Source organism: Artemia sp. Qi Xiang Cuo, chromosome 14, assembly GCF_049724085.1.
Source record: "Artemia sp. Qi Xiang Cuo chromosome 14, ASM4972408v1, whole genome shotgun sequence".
NCBI classification, from domain to species: Eukaryota; Metazoa; Arthropoda; class Branchiopoda; order Anostraca; family Artemiidae; genus Artemia; species Artemia sp. Qi Xiang Cuo.
The window spans coordinates 34,811,926-34,828,461 of NC_142807.1; the positions used below are offsets into that span (position 1 = coordinate 34,811,926).

At 35.3% G+C, this 16,536-nt stretch overlaps 1 protein-coding gene across 2 annotated transcripts in view; it reads right to left on the reverse strand.

Annotated features, from left to right (window-relative positions):
- The window catches only part of LOC148944404 (uncharacterized), a 110,753-nt gene that overhangs the window by 3,587 nt on the left and 90,630 nt on the right, over nucleotides 1–16,536 (reverse strand). For both annotated transcript variants that reach the window (XM_089099663.1, XM_089099662.1), the window contains exons 5-7: nucleotides 10,061–10,713; nucleotides 7,642–7,863; nucleotides 670–792 (exon numbers count right to left, since the gene is read on the reverse strand). In XM_089099663.1, coding sequence (XP_088955789.1) covers nucleotides 670–792; nucleotides 7,642–7,863; nucleotides 10,061–10,713 — 998 coding nt within the window. The remainder of the gene's footprint in view (nucleotides 1–669; nucleotides 793–7,641; nucleotides 7,864–10,060; nucleotides 10,714–16,536) is intronic.

A 16,536-nucleotide genomic window follows, 5' to 3' on the forward strand; every position in this document is an offset into this window, starting at 1 on the left:
AAAAAGCATAGATTACAACAAAAGGAACATAAATTATCCTATTTATAAAGGAGACAGCCACCCCGTCGACTTTTCGGCATAGGTTTGACAAGTGCACTCATGTAGGCCAAGTTAGAATGCAAAAACACAGCCAGTTATTAATTGCAAGTGTTTTATTTATTAACTATACTTTAAATATTTGAACAAACAATCTTATTGTTTAGAATAAATATAATTAAATGGGACTTTCTTTATTGAAGCTTAGTAGCGGAGTAAAAAATATCAAAAATTACAAAAAATTGAGATAAATATTCATGGCTTAAAAGCGTTCTTTACTTTTCGTTGAAAACTTCTCTTATTTTAATTGACGCAGTTTTGTTATTGGTAGCAGTAACTAATAGTATTTAGAGTAAGAGCACTAATCGTAGTAGTAGCACAATCCTCCCATTCAATATGATCTCCCTTGCATTGTAAAATACTTTAACTTCAAACAGAAGTACCACTGCTGCTTGGATTGCTTTTTCAAAAGGCACTTAAAAAAAAAGCTGATTAGCCAGCGTACATTTTGTGGTGCTGGTAATGTTTAACTTTTTAGGAGCCATGTTAAAGCAACACAAATCCTGACATTTTAGTTTCCTACTTTCTTTGAGAACTAAACTAGGTATATTATTCAAATGATTCAATAGTTACCTTGAAGTCATAGTAACCAGCCAATCTCGAAGTTTGTTTTCCTCTGCATATTGTATAACATCTCTATAAAAGTCACTAGTAACGATCACTCCTTGTTTTTCACTTGCAAGTTGAACAATAAACCTTAAAGTAATAGACTTTGATATCCAATGTACTTCCAAGAATCATCATTGTAAGTTTGTAATTTAATAGACTACTTTTTTTTTTATAAAGGACAATCACAAGCAGAAAAAAAAACAAAATAACGGCTTAGGTGAAAATCTTTAAAATCCATACGAATCACAAGCACGTAATGAGTTAAAAATCAGTCAGAATAAAAGAAACAAGTAAAAAAAAAAACAATTACTAACAGAAAGGAATTCTAAAAGAAACAACAATAAAGAACTCAAAACATAAAAAAACAAACAGAGAGAACAAAGAACTCTATTTATTTCAGGAAAGACATTAAGACTTGTTAGTTTCCGATGGTTAGTTCCGTTCCAAAAGTAAAATGACAGATATTGACTCGGTTCAAAAGCTAGATTTACTTTTTCTTTTTAGAAATTCACCAATTTCTTACTATGATTTTACTAAGATTTGCTAAATATTTTTCTTTTGTCGAACCTTTCCCAAGTTTGGATCTTCAAATTTTCTGGATTTACAGATATCCAAAATGTTGGACAGTCAGATTTTCAATTCATATCTCTGGGTAATATCCCTTGGCTTTCTTTCCAAGTCAGTACTTCCCTACAAGATTTCAATTGGCGATGTTTCAGTAACTCTTATCTCAGCGTCTAATTAAGATCAACTCCAACAAGGGCCCTTTTGCCGTATAGACCACGGCCTAGGCGCCCCCATACATCAGGGACTTATGGGACCGGATCTAACAAGTTCCCTATTACTGCATAGAATGCAGCCTAGACATACCTACCAACCACGGATCACCTCCAAAGTGTTTTTGTGACATAAAACGTTGTTCACATTCAGAGTAGGAGGAATGGAGGACAAAATTACTCCTCCCCTTGAGGCAGTGACTAGATACACTTTTCATTTGAAATGCATAAAAACTCCAAGAGCGTGTTAGTTCAAATGCTCCCCAAAGATAATAGTATTCGGACCTGAGCTGAGACTGTTAAACAAGTCCCATAGTCGAAGAATGCATGAGATGTCCTGTTTCTTACCGCAAGCATACCAAGACCCACGGCATATAATATAGACATTTAGCCATTAGAACTTAAAAACAATGATTCAGAGAAAGTCATGAAGAACCCAACGTTAATGAAATCTAAATTCACACTTTCTGTTCACTAGGCTAGCGTCTTATTTGAACGCACCAGAGTGGCAAGTTTAAGGAACACGACAATACCTCCCATTGACAGATCGACCCCAGGGCACCACAGTGCTTATGAAATCCTTATAAAAGCAGCATCTTTTACAGTAGCTGAGTTGAATGATTTTGCAGCTTAATGCAAAAGTTATCGGGAATTTTAAAGTTTTAAGCCCTAAAATAGTTTGTAAGTGTAAAGCGGCGATGGAAAGTATCTTGACTGGATACAGGACGCAATGATCTCCTTGTAGCCTTTCTTATGGTAAAGCCAAAATCAGGCTTTATCAGCGATATCACAACAGGTTATCAAATTTATTTAAGAGGTTATGTTTAGAATAATTTTACCTTTGTTTTTAGAATAATTTTACTTTTATTTTAAAATTAGAAAATCATGATCAGTGTATTTAGAATATAGTATTTAATAGCCTCTAAATCTTTACCAACATTTCCATATGTTTTGGGTGGCATTTAAAAGGTATAATTTAAATATTATTTTGAAGATACGACTTAAAAAAAAGAAGAAAGGGATAAAAAAAAATACAAGAGTAAAAGTCCATGAGGCTGAGCGGCAGCACTAAAAATGACCAGGGCTAATATCTCACCAATACATATTTAAAACCACAGCTTAATTAAATTGCAACTCCATTGATTTAAACTGAATTCCAACTCCACTGCCCTAAACCACCTGGAACGGATTTCAATACCCAGAAACAACTTTGGCAACAAATCAAAAGGGTTACTACCTTTGATGACAACTAGGTTTACGAAATTCTAAAGATATAGTATCAGTCCATCTTGTTCAAGCTCCACCTTGAACTTTTATGGTCTTAGTGGGCTTTAGGAACATCAACAGAGTTTCAGATATGGACCCCAAAGTGATGACTTATTTAAAATACGGAGCATCAAACTACTTTAAGAAAAAGGATTGCAGGGGTCGGCCGCAACGAGGTGCACGAAAAAAGTGACTTTAGTTACTTGAGGACACCAAAAAAGTGACAAAAAGTGACTGCTCAGAAGCCGTCTGAGCATAGTCAGATGGATTACAAGGATCAAAATTACTACCGTAAGATCATCACAGGCCTATGAGAGCCCGAGAAGTTACGGACAGAAGGGCTGAAATCCTTATTTTTTTCTTCAACCGATTTTATTTACTTATACAAACGATAACTTCGGTAAATGTACGTTTTCAATTATGGCACTAGGAACGAAAACTGATTAAGTAACAATGGGTTTATTTAAAAAAAAATATATACATCATCGATTCCCTGAAGCAATGCTTGTGCGGGAGAAAACCCTCCTAATAAATCAAAAAACCAAGAAACCAAAAAAAAAAAGAGAAAAAAAAAAAAAAGAAAAAGAACCGAAAAAAAAAAAAAAAAAAAAAAAAAGAAATAGAGAAAAAAAAAAAAAAAAAAAAAAAAAAAAAAAAAAAAGAAATTAGAGCTCAACTTACCGGACCCGAAAACCAACGAACCTCCAAACAACACCCAACAAAATTATAATAACTATAATCATATTCAGCTGCAACTAAGCCCTCCTCAAAAACAAAACTTAAGTGGCGTGGAATAATCCATTCAAAATATACACATCAAAACAATGGTTCTTTAGCGACTTACGAAAATCCTGCAAACCCCCATTATTCCTCAAATCCTCTGGCAAACTCTTCCAAACTAACGGAACAACATGGCGAATTGAAAACCTAGACCTAGACGTGACCATAGCTGGTCTTCACACCAACTGAGAAGATCGTGTCAAATGATCGTGAGTAGTAGACGCAAGACTAAAGATTCCTGAAAAACATGATGGTAACTCCGAAGCTAAATAGATTTATTGAATAACAAGCGTCCTTCTTTGACTTTTTCGAAAGGCGATCAATTAGTTAGGATTTCCTCTTCAGAACAAGTACTTCAACCGATTCAGCATCATCTACCCTTTCCCTTTCTTCAGAACGAGCTTTTAATGCTGCTTCCAGCATACTTTGAGCAAGACCAATGTTCAGGAAGTCCTTCTCTTCCACAGCTTTCTTCAACCGTTCCCCTGCCTCTCTCAGAAGGGTATCGCCTATTTCCTCTGCTTAACCATCACTTTTTTTTCGTACAATGTCTGACTCTATGGCCGCTATTTTCTGCTTCTTCCGCACCATCTCCTGGATTTCTTGTTAAGCATCTTCCTTCTCAGCTTCAAGCTTCTCTCTCTCTGATTCTTATTGTCTTCATTCAATAAGGAATAGTTCAAAGCTGGCTCTAGCTGATCTACCCAGACAAAGCAGCTTCTTTGTGATCAGTACACACTAGTCTGTTCTCATAGTCGCGGAGCTCATCCACAGCAAAAACCTTAGCATTCAGTGTCCGCTCTACTGCACACGCTTGAAGGCTAATCATTAGCAGAGCTGACCGAGAAAATCCTCTCTCTACGTCTACACTTCCATGACAGAGCAACAGAGCTGCCCGGACGATCCGACCTAAGGTCTGATATTTGGTTTCACCAGATGGCGTCTTTAGTTCCAGGATCTTTTGCCTATAGCTGTCGATTCGAGTACTCTCCGTGGGTAGCGGCACAGGATCTGACTGTAATAAGAACCATTCTCCCTGGACTTGCTCGATGTCCGTCTCAAATGGAAGTTCCCTCGCGATGTCGAAGATATCACTGCAACTCGTTCTTTGGTAATCTGGACTGGTAGGGCTTAGGCAGGCAAGGCTTCGGAAAAACTCGTTGTTCACAGGGAATTTTGTAAGCAGGTACTGTACAGCAGCTTTGATACGCTTTCAAATTCTCAGAAAAAAATTTCCTGTCTTTCAGAATAACGGATTCAATCTAAGAATCCAGGGCAGCAATCATCACACAAGGGTTGCTGTAGGTAAACATCTGCAATACGAACTAAGACTTCAAAACCACCAGGGATCCGGAGATTGACATAATCAGCCAGCACAATCTGCCCCAAAAGAACTGTGCATAAACATCTCAGCTCAAAGTGTACCACATGAATTTACGGCTCTTGTTGTTGAAATACACCAGTAAAAGCGGTGAAAGTTGCTGCAGATCTTACAATAAACTTAATTTCGGCTTTCATTGTTTGCTGTTTTAGCCATTTTACAATTTTCAAATATTTTGCCTTTGACATCAGGTATTCCAGACAATTTTTCTTTGGCACGAATTTTAGCATTCGTGGGCAAGAATATTCAATCAATGCAGGCATGTTCCATTTAGCAGCTTGCCGCTTCCCCTATGGCGAGCCATCTTGTGGAGAAGTGTTTCATAAACTTACGCTGAGGAACTTTAACTTTCCCTTGGCACTGGTTGAAATCGTCAGAACGAGCTGGCCACCCCATGAAAAAGTGGTAAACAGCGATGATTATATCAGAGCACTCCTCTCCGAGTTCTTGTAGCCCTTTCAGGAATGCATTATGCACGGCATGAATGTTGCAGGTTCCCATATTCAATAGGCCTTTTTGAATACCTTTTTCTCGCCACACTTTCTTATTGACACTGGGCCATCACTTGCAAGCATCAGCAATCTCTCAAATGAAAGTTCTACATCTTCAGTACTCTGCAGGATTTTCTGGATCTTCACTGGTTGCATGTCCCATATAATATGTCCGAAAATGCCAACTAGCCATTTGTTTCTGCTCTTTTGACCACTATCGAACTCTTATTTGGAGCTCCTCCACCCCACTATTGTTCGTTGTTTCATCATATTCCAGCACAAAGTCAGATTTCTGGATGTCTTCAACTAGAATTTCTCAAAAGTACGGATAAATAGCCTCCGTCAACAAGCATGTAATTTTTTTTAGCATTTAACGACAAGCCTTCTGGTACAGCATCAGGGAACATTGTTCGGAACACCTCGGCAATATGATCACACAAAGCTGCAGCAAAAGAACTAGCAATAGTCTTTAAAACACAAACTATCTCTGCCCTTGACGGTGCATCTCGCTCGTGGAGCATTTTCAGATTCTTTAATGGTATGCTATCGTCACTCTGTGAGTTTGGGTGGTTTCTGGTTGGAGCTGATGCAGCGATTCTCAACTGACGCTGGTTTAACATGACAGAAGCTCTCTTCTTGTGATCTTGTGCGCCTGCATGTTGAAGAAGGGACTGGAATCCTTTCTGGCAGCTGAGTGTTTTTTTGCAAACTTTACAATAGAACGAGCTGTCACTCCCTTTTGTGCACCACTCTTTCAATTTATGCCCAGCACCGTCTTCCCTACTGAGCCAGCTCTCCAAAAATTTCGTCTTGCCCATTATTTTACAGCAACCTGGTATAAGAATGGGTTTTAGGATGGAATTCGAAAACATATAAAGCTAATACAAATACAAACTGACAAAACCAATGAAAACACGAATTTAATCTTACATTTTGACGTCCTCAGACCTGTGGGCATGCATGCCTTTTGCAGGAAATGGTCTAAAGTCAAAGAAACTGGCTAACATTGAGATCATACAGAAGGAATCTTGGCCTAACTGTCCATTTGCTAAGCAACCAGACAAGAAAGTATGCTAAGTAAACCAAGGGCCTGAAAAGAACCATAGGCAGTTAAGGTATCGTAGAACTAATTCAATCTATCATCTTATCTGCAAAAGCCTAGATCTTAACACACACACACACTAACCACGTTTATTACAGCCATATACATTGTGCGTCTTGAAATACAGTCCACACTATCAAAAAAAGACTTATCTTTTTTATGAATTATGCCACAGTCGACAGTCAACTATAACACACTGTTTAACCAAAAAAATTAGGTCCAAAACGTCGAAAAAATTAACTTTAGTGACAAAATGACAGAAATAGTGACAAAAAGTGACGGGTCCCAAAAAAAGTGACAAAAAGTGACTGCGGCCGATCCCTGGGATTGCCGAGTAGAGCTCTTTGATTCCTTTTACGTTATTTACAAATATAAAGAAGCTATTTTTTGAGAAAAACATACTCTACACAAGAGGCATATTCAGTTTATTTTTATTCTTTCGTTGCAGCTTTTGTTTTTATTTTTGTTTGCTAGTGGAGATACTATCTTGTCTTCGCGACTACCAGCATTGCTTATTAGCTATTTTTTGTAGCATATGTATGCATTTATTTTCCTTCAATTGAAAGACAGTCTTATTTTATTCAGTAATGCAAATATTTCAGAATGTTACAAAGAATTTTTGTATTGTTTACCATTCATGACTTTTATCTATAGACAAGGTAATCAAGAGAATAGTTTTAGGCTACATACTGAAATAGCCTATTAGGTAAAAAAGGTATTCTGCCTATACTTATAGAAAATTTATGTACGATCCTCCAACTGAACTTTTACCATGGATCGATATCAGAAGGGTAGCAATCAAGTAAATTCTATGCAAGTAATAAAGTGACTCTACAACGCCGTCTGCAATATATTTGATATAGCTGATGTCAACAAGCCCAGGCGACATAAAATAGTCCAATTAACAACCTTAACTTCGGCAATTCAAAATAAAAACAAATTCCGTATACTTACACTTATAGGATGAATTGACAGTAGGAGTGGGTATTTTTTCATTTTACTGCAAATTTCACAACATGATCTACTTAACGTAAGTAATGACAACTTTTGTTTATGATGAAAAAAATACTATTTGACAAAACTTAGGTCAACCCCTCCATACAAAATAACTAAATTTACGTCTTTTATTTTTAAACTTACCGATCATCATTCAAAACAAAGTTATTGAATTTTGGTTGATTAACATGGGGTGTGAAAACAACAGCATTGGCTTTGAATATCTCACTCATTACAGGATCGTTTGACAGTCTATTACTCAAAGTGTCGGTGAAGACAACACACACTTTATGTCCACGTTTAGCGAAATATTGATAAACCAGTAGCACACCCTTGGTGTCAAAGTCCCTCCGGTTTCCACGCAACCTAAAACATAAGTGTGTGGGTCTTAAATAGGCAATGAAAAAATTCAAGAGACAACTGCTATTTTTTTAGGCCAAATAGTATTCATATTAGGATGTATTATTCTTTAGCAAAATTATATTTCACAAATTATCATTTTAGCAGCATGAGAGAAAAGAAAGCGATAGTATAAAATATACAATTAAATATTTAAATGAATTACTTTTTTGGGCTGCATGTTTATTCTTCTAGGCGATCGAGCTGATCAGGTTTTTGTTTCTAATCTTCATTCATCACACTAAGCCGTCCGCATCTTTCTCCGTCATTAACATTTAGCCTCACTTCATCAAATAGCCTAAACCCTTTACATACATTTTGATGATTTATTAAGCCTTTACAAGATGGCTGTGATTTTCAGCAGGACGAACCTTTTTTTTACAGTTAAAAGTCAAATAACTCATAAAGCCACAGCATAGATATAATATATTCATGCAATTTTGTTTTGAAGACGAGGCACAACAGTATTAGGGCCATAGAGGAAAGTAATCAGACCAGGAAATATTGGATTGAATTTTGATTGGCAGAGGTTTGGTTGAATTCCAATCGAAAGATTTGTATTGGCACATAGGTACCTTTCCATGGAGAGGATAGGTGCTTTCATTGCTGTATATATGTAAATCGTGCATGAAAATTAATGGCGGATAGAGAGATTAGCCGCTTGGCAAGATGCGCTGACATAACACGCAATAAATTCTTGCAATAAAAGCCAAATTTTACTGTGATAACTTACAATATTTTTGTATCACAATCAGAGTGTTTGAAATACTAACTTATCAGACGTTTCGTGAATGTTTTTATCGAAGTACGCTACACACTCAAAATAGTCGAAACATTTTTCGGATGTGCGATGTGGCCTATCCCACGAGTAAGCAAGAATGACGCGACTCGACGCAAGTTTTATTTCTATGTCGATAACAGGCTAGCCCTGTGGCGATGCAGTGGATTGATGCTTTGCTTGGCAATAGAGGGCCTGGGGCTCTATTCCAGCTGCCATAAGACTGGTCAACAGGATTGCTTTATGTCCCTGTAAAAAAGCCAAGCAACTGAACTGCAGATTTGACATCCTACTCACCATCAATGGATCTGGAGGGGTATTTATCTCAATCCTAGGATAAGAAGATGTAAAACAAAAAGGAATACCGTAAAACGTGATAACATCTTGCCTATCTTTTAAGGACTGAAGAATTCAAACCAACATACCCAAACATATAAAGAGAACACACAAAAAGAGCAGTAGGGTACTTGAAATACCCCCCCCCCTCCTTTGATGAATCAAAAGGAACATGAATTCCTTTGATGAATATGTACTTGTTGAAGGCAAAACAAAATCAGTAGATATTAGTTTTTATGAAATGGCGAGGGTGTCACCCCTCTAAGATCCACTAGTTACCTCTTTACTTCTAACACTCTTTACATCTGTCCACGTTACTAGCTCATAATATTTAATACTGACGGTGCAAATTCATTTATTTTTCTTTATAGCCTTTTCTAACTTTCATACATCATCGTTGTAGAGATTACTGAAAATAGTTTAAAGCTAAATATTTTCACAATGGAAGCCAACATCTAGTTGAGTGAAATGTAGCTGGATGTTAGCTCAAAAGGGTACTTAAAGCAAGCCTTCAACGATTTCTTTTACTAAATCTGAAGTAAGAACACAATTCGCAGAATTTGTAAACTGACATAAAAAAAGACTTTATAAATTTCTTAACTGATTAAAAATTGATAATATATTTAGATAGAATAATGTAACGTTTTAATGAATTAAGCATTTCGTTGATTTTTACCGAAACATATAAAGAAAGTGGAAAAATCCTTTATATTTGAAAGTGGCCATATTCGCATGTCCAAAGGAAAACAGCAAAAAAAAAAAAAAAAAAAAAAAAAAAAAAAAAAACATGAATGTGTGTAAAATAAAATAAACTCCGGAAGCCAAGGGCTTGTTGCTTGTTCAAGTGCTTATTTATCCTAATTGCTAAAGTAGGAAAGCAAGTTTTTTTAATCGAGTAATAAACAATGAAAATGCTACGGGTGCCAAGGCCTTGTTCAAGTGCTTGTTTTCTCTAATTGATAAAGTAGTAAGACATGTTTTTTTTTACCCTATAATTACATTTAATATATTATACATAAATATGTATAGATATAAAAATGGTCTACTTACGAATACCGATAAGCTACATTTGCCCCATCAACAATCACTTCACGTAACTGAGTAGCCCCGACTCGGGAAGTGGTCTGCACATTCACATTCAGACTGCTGATTTTTGAAGTTTGCCTGTTTAACATTTTTGCTGGTCTTCTCACTGGGGTTCGTCCTCGCAATTTAGAACACTTCACAGAAGGTCCTTGTACCTTTGATTTACTCAAACTCCCATCATCATCCAATGTTTCGATAGTTTCAACATCACTTTCATTAGTCTTTCCCCGGCACATCACTTTCCGTTTTCGTGTCCTAGAGGCACCAACAGGAGAAAGTAACAAAGGGCTTCCTAAGTTGTTGGCAACTGGGCTTCCTTTCAATTTTTTCTTGTCTTTTTGCACAGGAGAATCAAGAGACTTCCTCCTTCTTTTTCTTTTAACAGAGGGATTCATTGGAGTACTCGAAGATATCGGTATGAAATCAGGCAGAGTTGATATAGACCATAAACTAGAAACAGGTTCATCCATTTTTACACTACCCATGTTGGAATTCGTTTTGGAGTTACTTTCAATTTTTTCACTTCCAGAGGCACTCTTTTTGACAGATTGGTGGGTAGAAGGGCAACTTTTAACTGGGCTTCTTGACACAGAAAATTTATCTGTGAAGACTTTGTCCTATCAGAAAAGAAATTATGTAAAAAATTGTAACTGTTAAGTCAATTTAAAGTCAAGCATTCTACATTCACAAGCACTTAAAAATGGCCTTCTAAATCGATATGTCCAGGAAAATTAGTTCAAATTTAGTCGGCTTCCAGCATCAATTTGTAGTATATACAAATAAGTGTTATTAAAGATCGATATTTAAATGCTTAATAGAATAGACTTTGTAAATTAACAATGATAAATCAAAATAAATACCAAATAAATGGACATAACCAAATACTCGGTCTACTGACGTACCAAAATTATTGCTTCTTACAGAAAGTTTTAAATTACATAATCTCTGGGAAAAAAGAGAAAAAGTATAAAAGTAGTTTATATATACATACAGATACACATACACACATTATATATATATATATATATATATATATATATATATATATATATATATATATATATATATGTGAGTGTAGAGGGGTACAATTCGTGTGCTGTTTTTGCAAGATTTACAAGTGAAAATGCATGCTAAACTGTACCCAAACCAAAATAGGAAATTGTCTTCCACAGTAAGAGGGGTTATAAAACTATCTTGTTGCAGCCTTAAATACAGACAAATACTGATCAGCCATTTCCTTAAAAGGATCTTATTATAGGGTATTATATTTTGGTTTAACTGCTTATTTGCTTAAATAAAAACAATTTAAGCCTTTTTTGATTAGAAAAGATTTCAGTTAAATAAACAAAACCAGATTTGTTTTCGGCTAAGATTCCCTTGAAATCGAAACTTTTATTGAGGTGTCTTCATGTCCTAAAATCTTAAGGAGATCATCGTAAAAAAAAAAAAAAAAAAAAAAAAAAAAAAAAAAAAAAAAAGCGAACTGAATCGATGGGATAAGATTTTCTTAAAAAAAAATTCGTATTTCACAAGCTCCTCTCTGCCCTCCCTCCAATCAAAATTTTAAATCTACCTGAATTCTTGGGCAAATATTCCCTCAAAAATATTAGTTGGTTCTCTTAAGCCTTTAATTTATACAGCCTAAATGCGCATAGTGTCTTCTGATTAAGTTTAACATGTCCTAAAAGTTTCAACTTGATACCCCTAGCCGTTACTGATATTGCAGGTACAAGCTATTACAACATGGATGAACATAGTGCCTTCTGATTTAGTTCAAGGTCTCCATCACCATGCCCTGGAAGCTTCAACTTAATACCCATAGTCCTTCCTGAGAACCTGGATGTGTTTAGCGTCTTTTGATTTAGTTCAACATCCTCCTCAACTTTCCCTGGAAGTTATTTCTTAATATCCTTAGTGGCTGCTCATATATTTGCATATACGCCTTTTTGACAACCTGGATACACACCGTGCCTTTTGATTTAGTTCAACAATCCCCAAGATATTTTTGAAAGTTTCAATTTAATATCCTTAGCCGTTTTTTGAGATATTGCAGAAACGTACTTTTGACAACCTAAATGGATACAATGTATTTTTATTTAGTTCAGCTTATCCTGAAAGTACATAATACCGACAGCCAACCCTGAGATAATGCAGATATTCCCTACCCTTAATGACTTTCAATTTAGTATAACATCCCCCTCAGCATTCCCTGACAGTTTCAACTCAATACTGTTAGCCGTTCATGAGATATTGCACATACGCCTTTTTGACAACCTGGATGCATATAAGGTGCTTTGATTTTATTCAACAGCCCCGAGAATTCCCTTGGAGTCTCAACTCAAAACTATCAGTCGTTCGTGATATACAACAGATACGCCCTAATGACAACCTGGATGCACAGACTGTCTTTTGCTATAGTTCAACATCCCCCTAAGCCTTTCGTGAAAGTTTCATCTCAGTACCCTTTGGCTTTTTAGAAATCCAGGGGCAAGTATATCCCCCCTTCCTAATAACAAAACCCATACGCAATTTTTGGGCGACTTTTATAGTTTACAGGTACTGCACCAGGAGCTTTGAGGAGTCATGTCATTTCGGGAGGTATAGCTGTTGGACCTTTCGACTATTTTGAGCAAAATCGCAATCTCAACATTCTGATCTGATCTTTTTAGAGATCTGATCATCAGGGCTTGTTTTAAATTGTTTCTTTCCTCAATATCATTTTGCGGAGTCTATTATTGGGTGTATTTAGACTTGGGTCCACAAACTATAATATTTATTGGCAAGTTTTTACTTTGAAAATTTCATATAGCTTCTCGCTCTCTCTCTAAAAAAGGGCACCATCAAAACTGAAAACAAAGAGAAATTATCCTGTGTATTTAGGGGACTCTAATATTGTGTTCTGATTCGTAGTTTAGTGATGGCCGCACAAGCTATAAACGTATTTGCAAACTTCCTTTTGGCATTTTCTATTTTTGACATTAAATAATCTCTCTCTCTGAAAAAGTGAAAGAGTAAAGTGACAGTGAACAAGTGAAGAGAATAATAGGCAACATTAAAACTGAAAACGAACAGAAAATATCCTACATTTGAGGGGGACTTCCATCAAGCTCAAACCCAAGATCTTTAGGCTAAATTTTGACTTGGGGTTTTATTGAACTCGTTTCAGATTGCACAATATATAGCCAGCTGGTAATTCCGAATATTTTATTTACCAATTGTCTTCCTGAACATTGGGCCTGGAAATTGTATTATTTAAGACAATTTGCAAATAAATTAACCCTCAACTCCGAAAGCACTGCGGTAAAGCAAAGACAAAAAAATTAACATCGATCTTCTTTTAGAGCCTTCGTTTCTGAACCATTGAAAAAGATCACACTTTAGCATAGGCTAAAGAGCGGGGGCTAAGGGTGGCGACAGCCCTCCCGCAATACAAAATAATTTCTATTCGTTCTAAGTTTTAATGTTGCTCTTTACTTTCATCTGGAACAACTATTTTTAATATCAATTTTTACTCGGTTTTAATATATTTTTCAAGTTGTCTCAAAGAGTTTTCCGCTAGAAGGCAGTTTTTGTATATTTCAATCTTTCTCGTTGGAATTACTACCAACCTCACATTATGGTTTACCACGATGGGATACAAGACCTCTTCCGATGTTCTACGACCATGAACTTTATATGGCGAATATGTATTATAAAAGAATAAGTATATTCGTAAAAAAAAATCCACTCAATATGGGAAGCTTTAAGTTGCAGCTAAGCAAGTATTGCACAACGTTTCTGTACAGGTGAGGGGTCAAATTAAAAAATAAACAGAAGAAATTGAAAATTTATGAAAAACATTCGATAATTTTAAACAATTAGAGATTTCTTGAAAACCTGAAATACAACAAATCCAAATAATGGTATAAAGACTCCTTCCCTAGAAAAACTGCAATGCGAAAATTTTCTTTTTCGTATACAAAGTAAATTCAACAATAGTTGAATACTAACTCGTACAGGAATTTCATTTGCAGGGGTCCACCGTTCCGAATAACAATAATATCAAATTGATGGTGACAACAAACTGAATGAGGGCTAATTACACTGATATTGTAGGGTCTATTATTATGTTTAATAATAAGATCACGCTTCAATAAACTACTCCTTTAAATCAATAAAGGTCAATTCCTTTTCAAAGCCCCGGGGAACCTCGTCTGGTCTATAACGAGGCTTTTAAAATGACAAAAAATAAAAATAGACTAAAAAATGAACATTTCCAAGTTAGTAAAATCATGCAAATAAAAATAAATAAAAAGTAAGATTTATAACTCCTATTCAAATTCGTTTGCAGTTTGCAATTAGTTCTTGTTATAGCTCGTTTATCCCAAAATTTTCAGTTAGCTTATCAATCTGGATGAAAGTGGTTTGCAGACAAGTTGCTCCAGGAATGTTGAGATTTTTCCAATTTGTATTAAAATATTTTATATTTTCTGTAAAGTTTTCCTATTTCTTGAAGTTACATCCAACTTTTAAATGCGTACCCTTTCTGATATAAAGGAAAGTAGTAGGCTTTGGTGAATGAAGCTTTCAGGAATTAGTGCAAATATAAAATCTTGACTATATCAGAAAGTTTCATTGATCTAGTTCCGCTACTTTTCTTTTAAGTGGTAACTAAAGCATGTCCTGAAAGCGATTGTTTACGCAGAATAGCTTTTAGACAGACCCTTTAATGTGAGACCAACGAGAAGAAGAAACTCGCAGCACCGTCATCATATTTTTACCCCTTTTATTATGGATTACCAGTAAAAAGCGCAAAACGCAGTACTTAATTAAAAAAAAAAGTTAATTACGTTAAAAATTTGAACTTTCTTTCAAGCAGAGCACTCCTACCCCTAAATGTCTGTTTTTTTCTTAGGTTCTTTTTTTTGAAATAAGAAAATGAACTTTAATCAGCAACATATATAAGGGATTCTCAATTGAGGTCCCTTATGTAAAAGGCAGAGCTTAGATTGGGAATGTAGAGATTAGGTTGGGACCTCTCGTCTCTAATAACTAAGCTCAAATAAGAGGTAAATTAATTAATTGATTATTTTACAACCCATCAAAAATACAGAGCATGACGATGGAGTATAACAAAAAGAAAGAAAATGAAACAAAAAAAAGCACACACAAAAACAGGAGCAAATACGTGCAAATTAAAACTAGAATAAACTAAACATTTTGGAAAAGTAAACCACTCCAAGGTTGGCAAACCTCTCTATATATATCATACATATATACAATATAAAATATGATAACCAAGCAGAAAAAAAAAAAAAAAAAAAAAAAAAAAAAAAAAAACTAGCATTAAAACAAAAAATCCTTCCAAGGGTGGTTCGACAGATAATCTGTAAGCTTGGAAAAAACCTTATCTGCAGCATCAAGAGGATCCGGTATGCTGCATCTCTCCCGCAGTCTACCATAGTCCAAAAAGGAACCCGAATAAGGAAATAAGCCCTCCTGAATTTTATTTTATCTGATTGGTTGAAAATGTCCCAGAAAGTAACCAGGTATAGAACATGAGGGAGAGAAACAGCAATATACACTTTCGTAAGGTGGCATTTACCAAGATTCAGCTGTGATTCAACTGCACCAGCATAAGCATTACGGATCTTACGTACGGTTCGGGCAATAAGTAAATTCTGAGTTGACTCAGATGTACCAGTAGATGAACTAAGGTACAAAAAATATTGGAATCCAATTTATTGGATTCCCTACGTTAGAACTTTACTTAAAGTGAACAATAACAATATTGCAAAATTGCATAACACTAAATTCATTTCTAAAAAAAGAAAAAGAAGGAAATATGCTAAAAAAAAATATACAAAAACAAAGTGTTTTTTTCTTATTACCAAATCAATTTATAGTTCTCAAATGATTGCTGAGCTTGACACGATCATATTTAAGTATCGTTTTACATGAAATATACTTTATTTTATATGTAGAACCAAAACATCCAACACAGTTTAGACCTTTCAGACAGCTTAACATTTCAAGACAATCCCATGAAGTGGGTTAAAATTTCAAATGTAAAACCCTATAAAATGAGAAATGTTTAAATTATATATAAAACCAAAGCATTTTTAGTCATAAGAAGTTAGTCAAGATTTATAAGTATTTATATCTTCCCATTAGTACATACTCCACATCAATGCAAAGTATACTTAATTTCAATACCATTTTCAGAAAATTTCCTTAAAATTCTCTTTTTACTCCTTTAGGTAACCACTCCTACTTTTATCTGGGACTAGTTTAGGCACTTGGACAGTCAAGCAGTCGTATCTTACAGTTATATCCTCTAAGCTACATCTCCTAGAACCTCAGCCGTTTTATCCATATCCTAAATTCCATATCTCTTGTTATTGATGTTACAAGTAAAGATCACCATCTAGTAGTGTCTAGGGTTAATTTAAAGCTGGAAT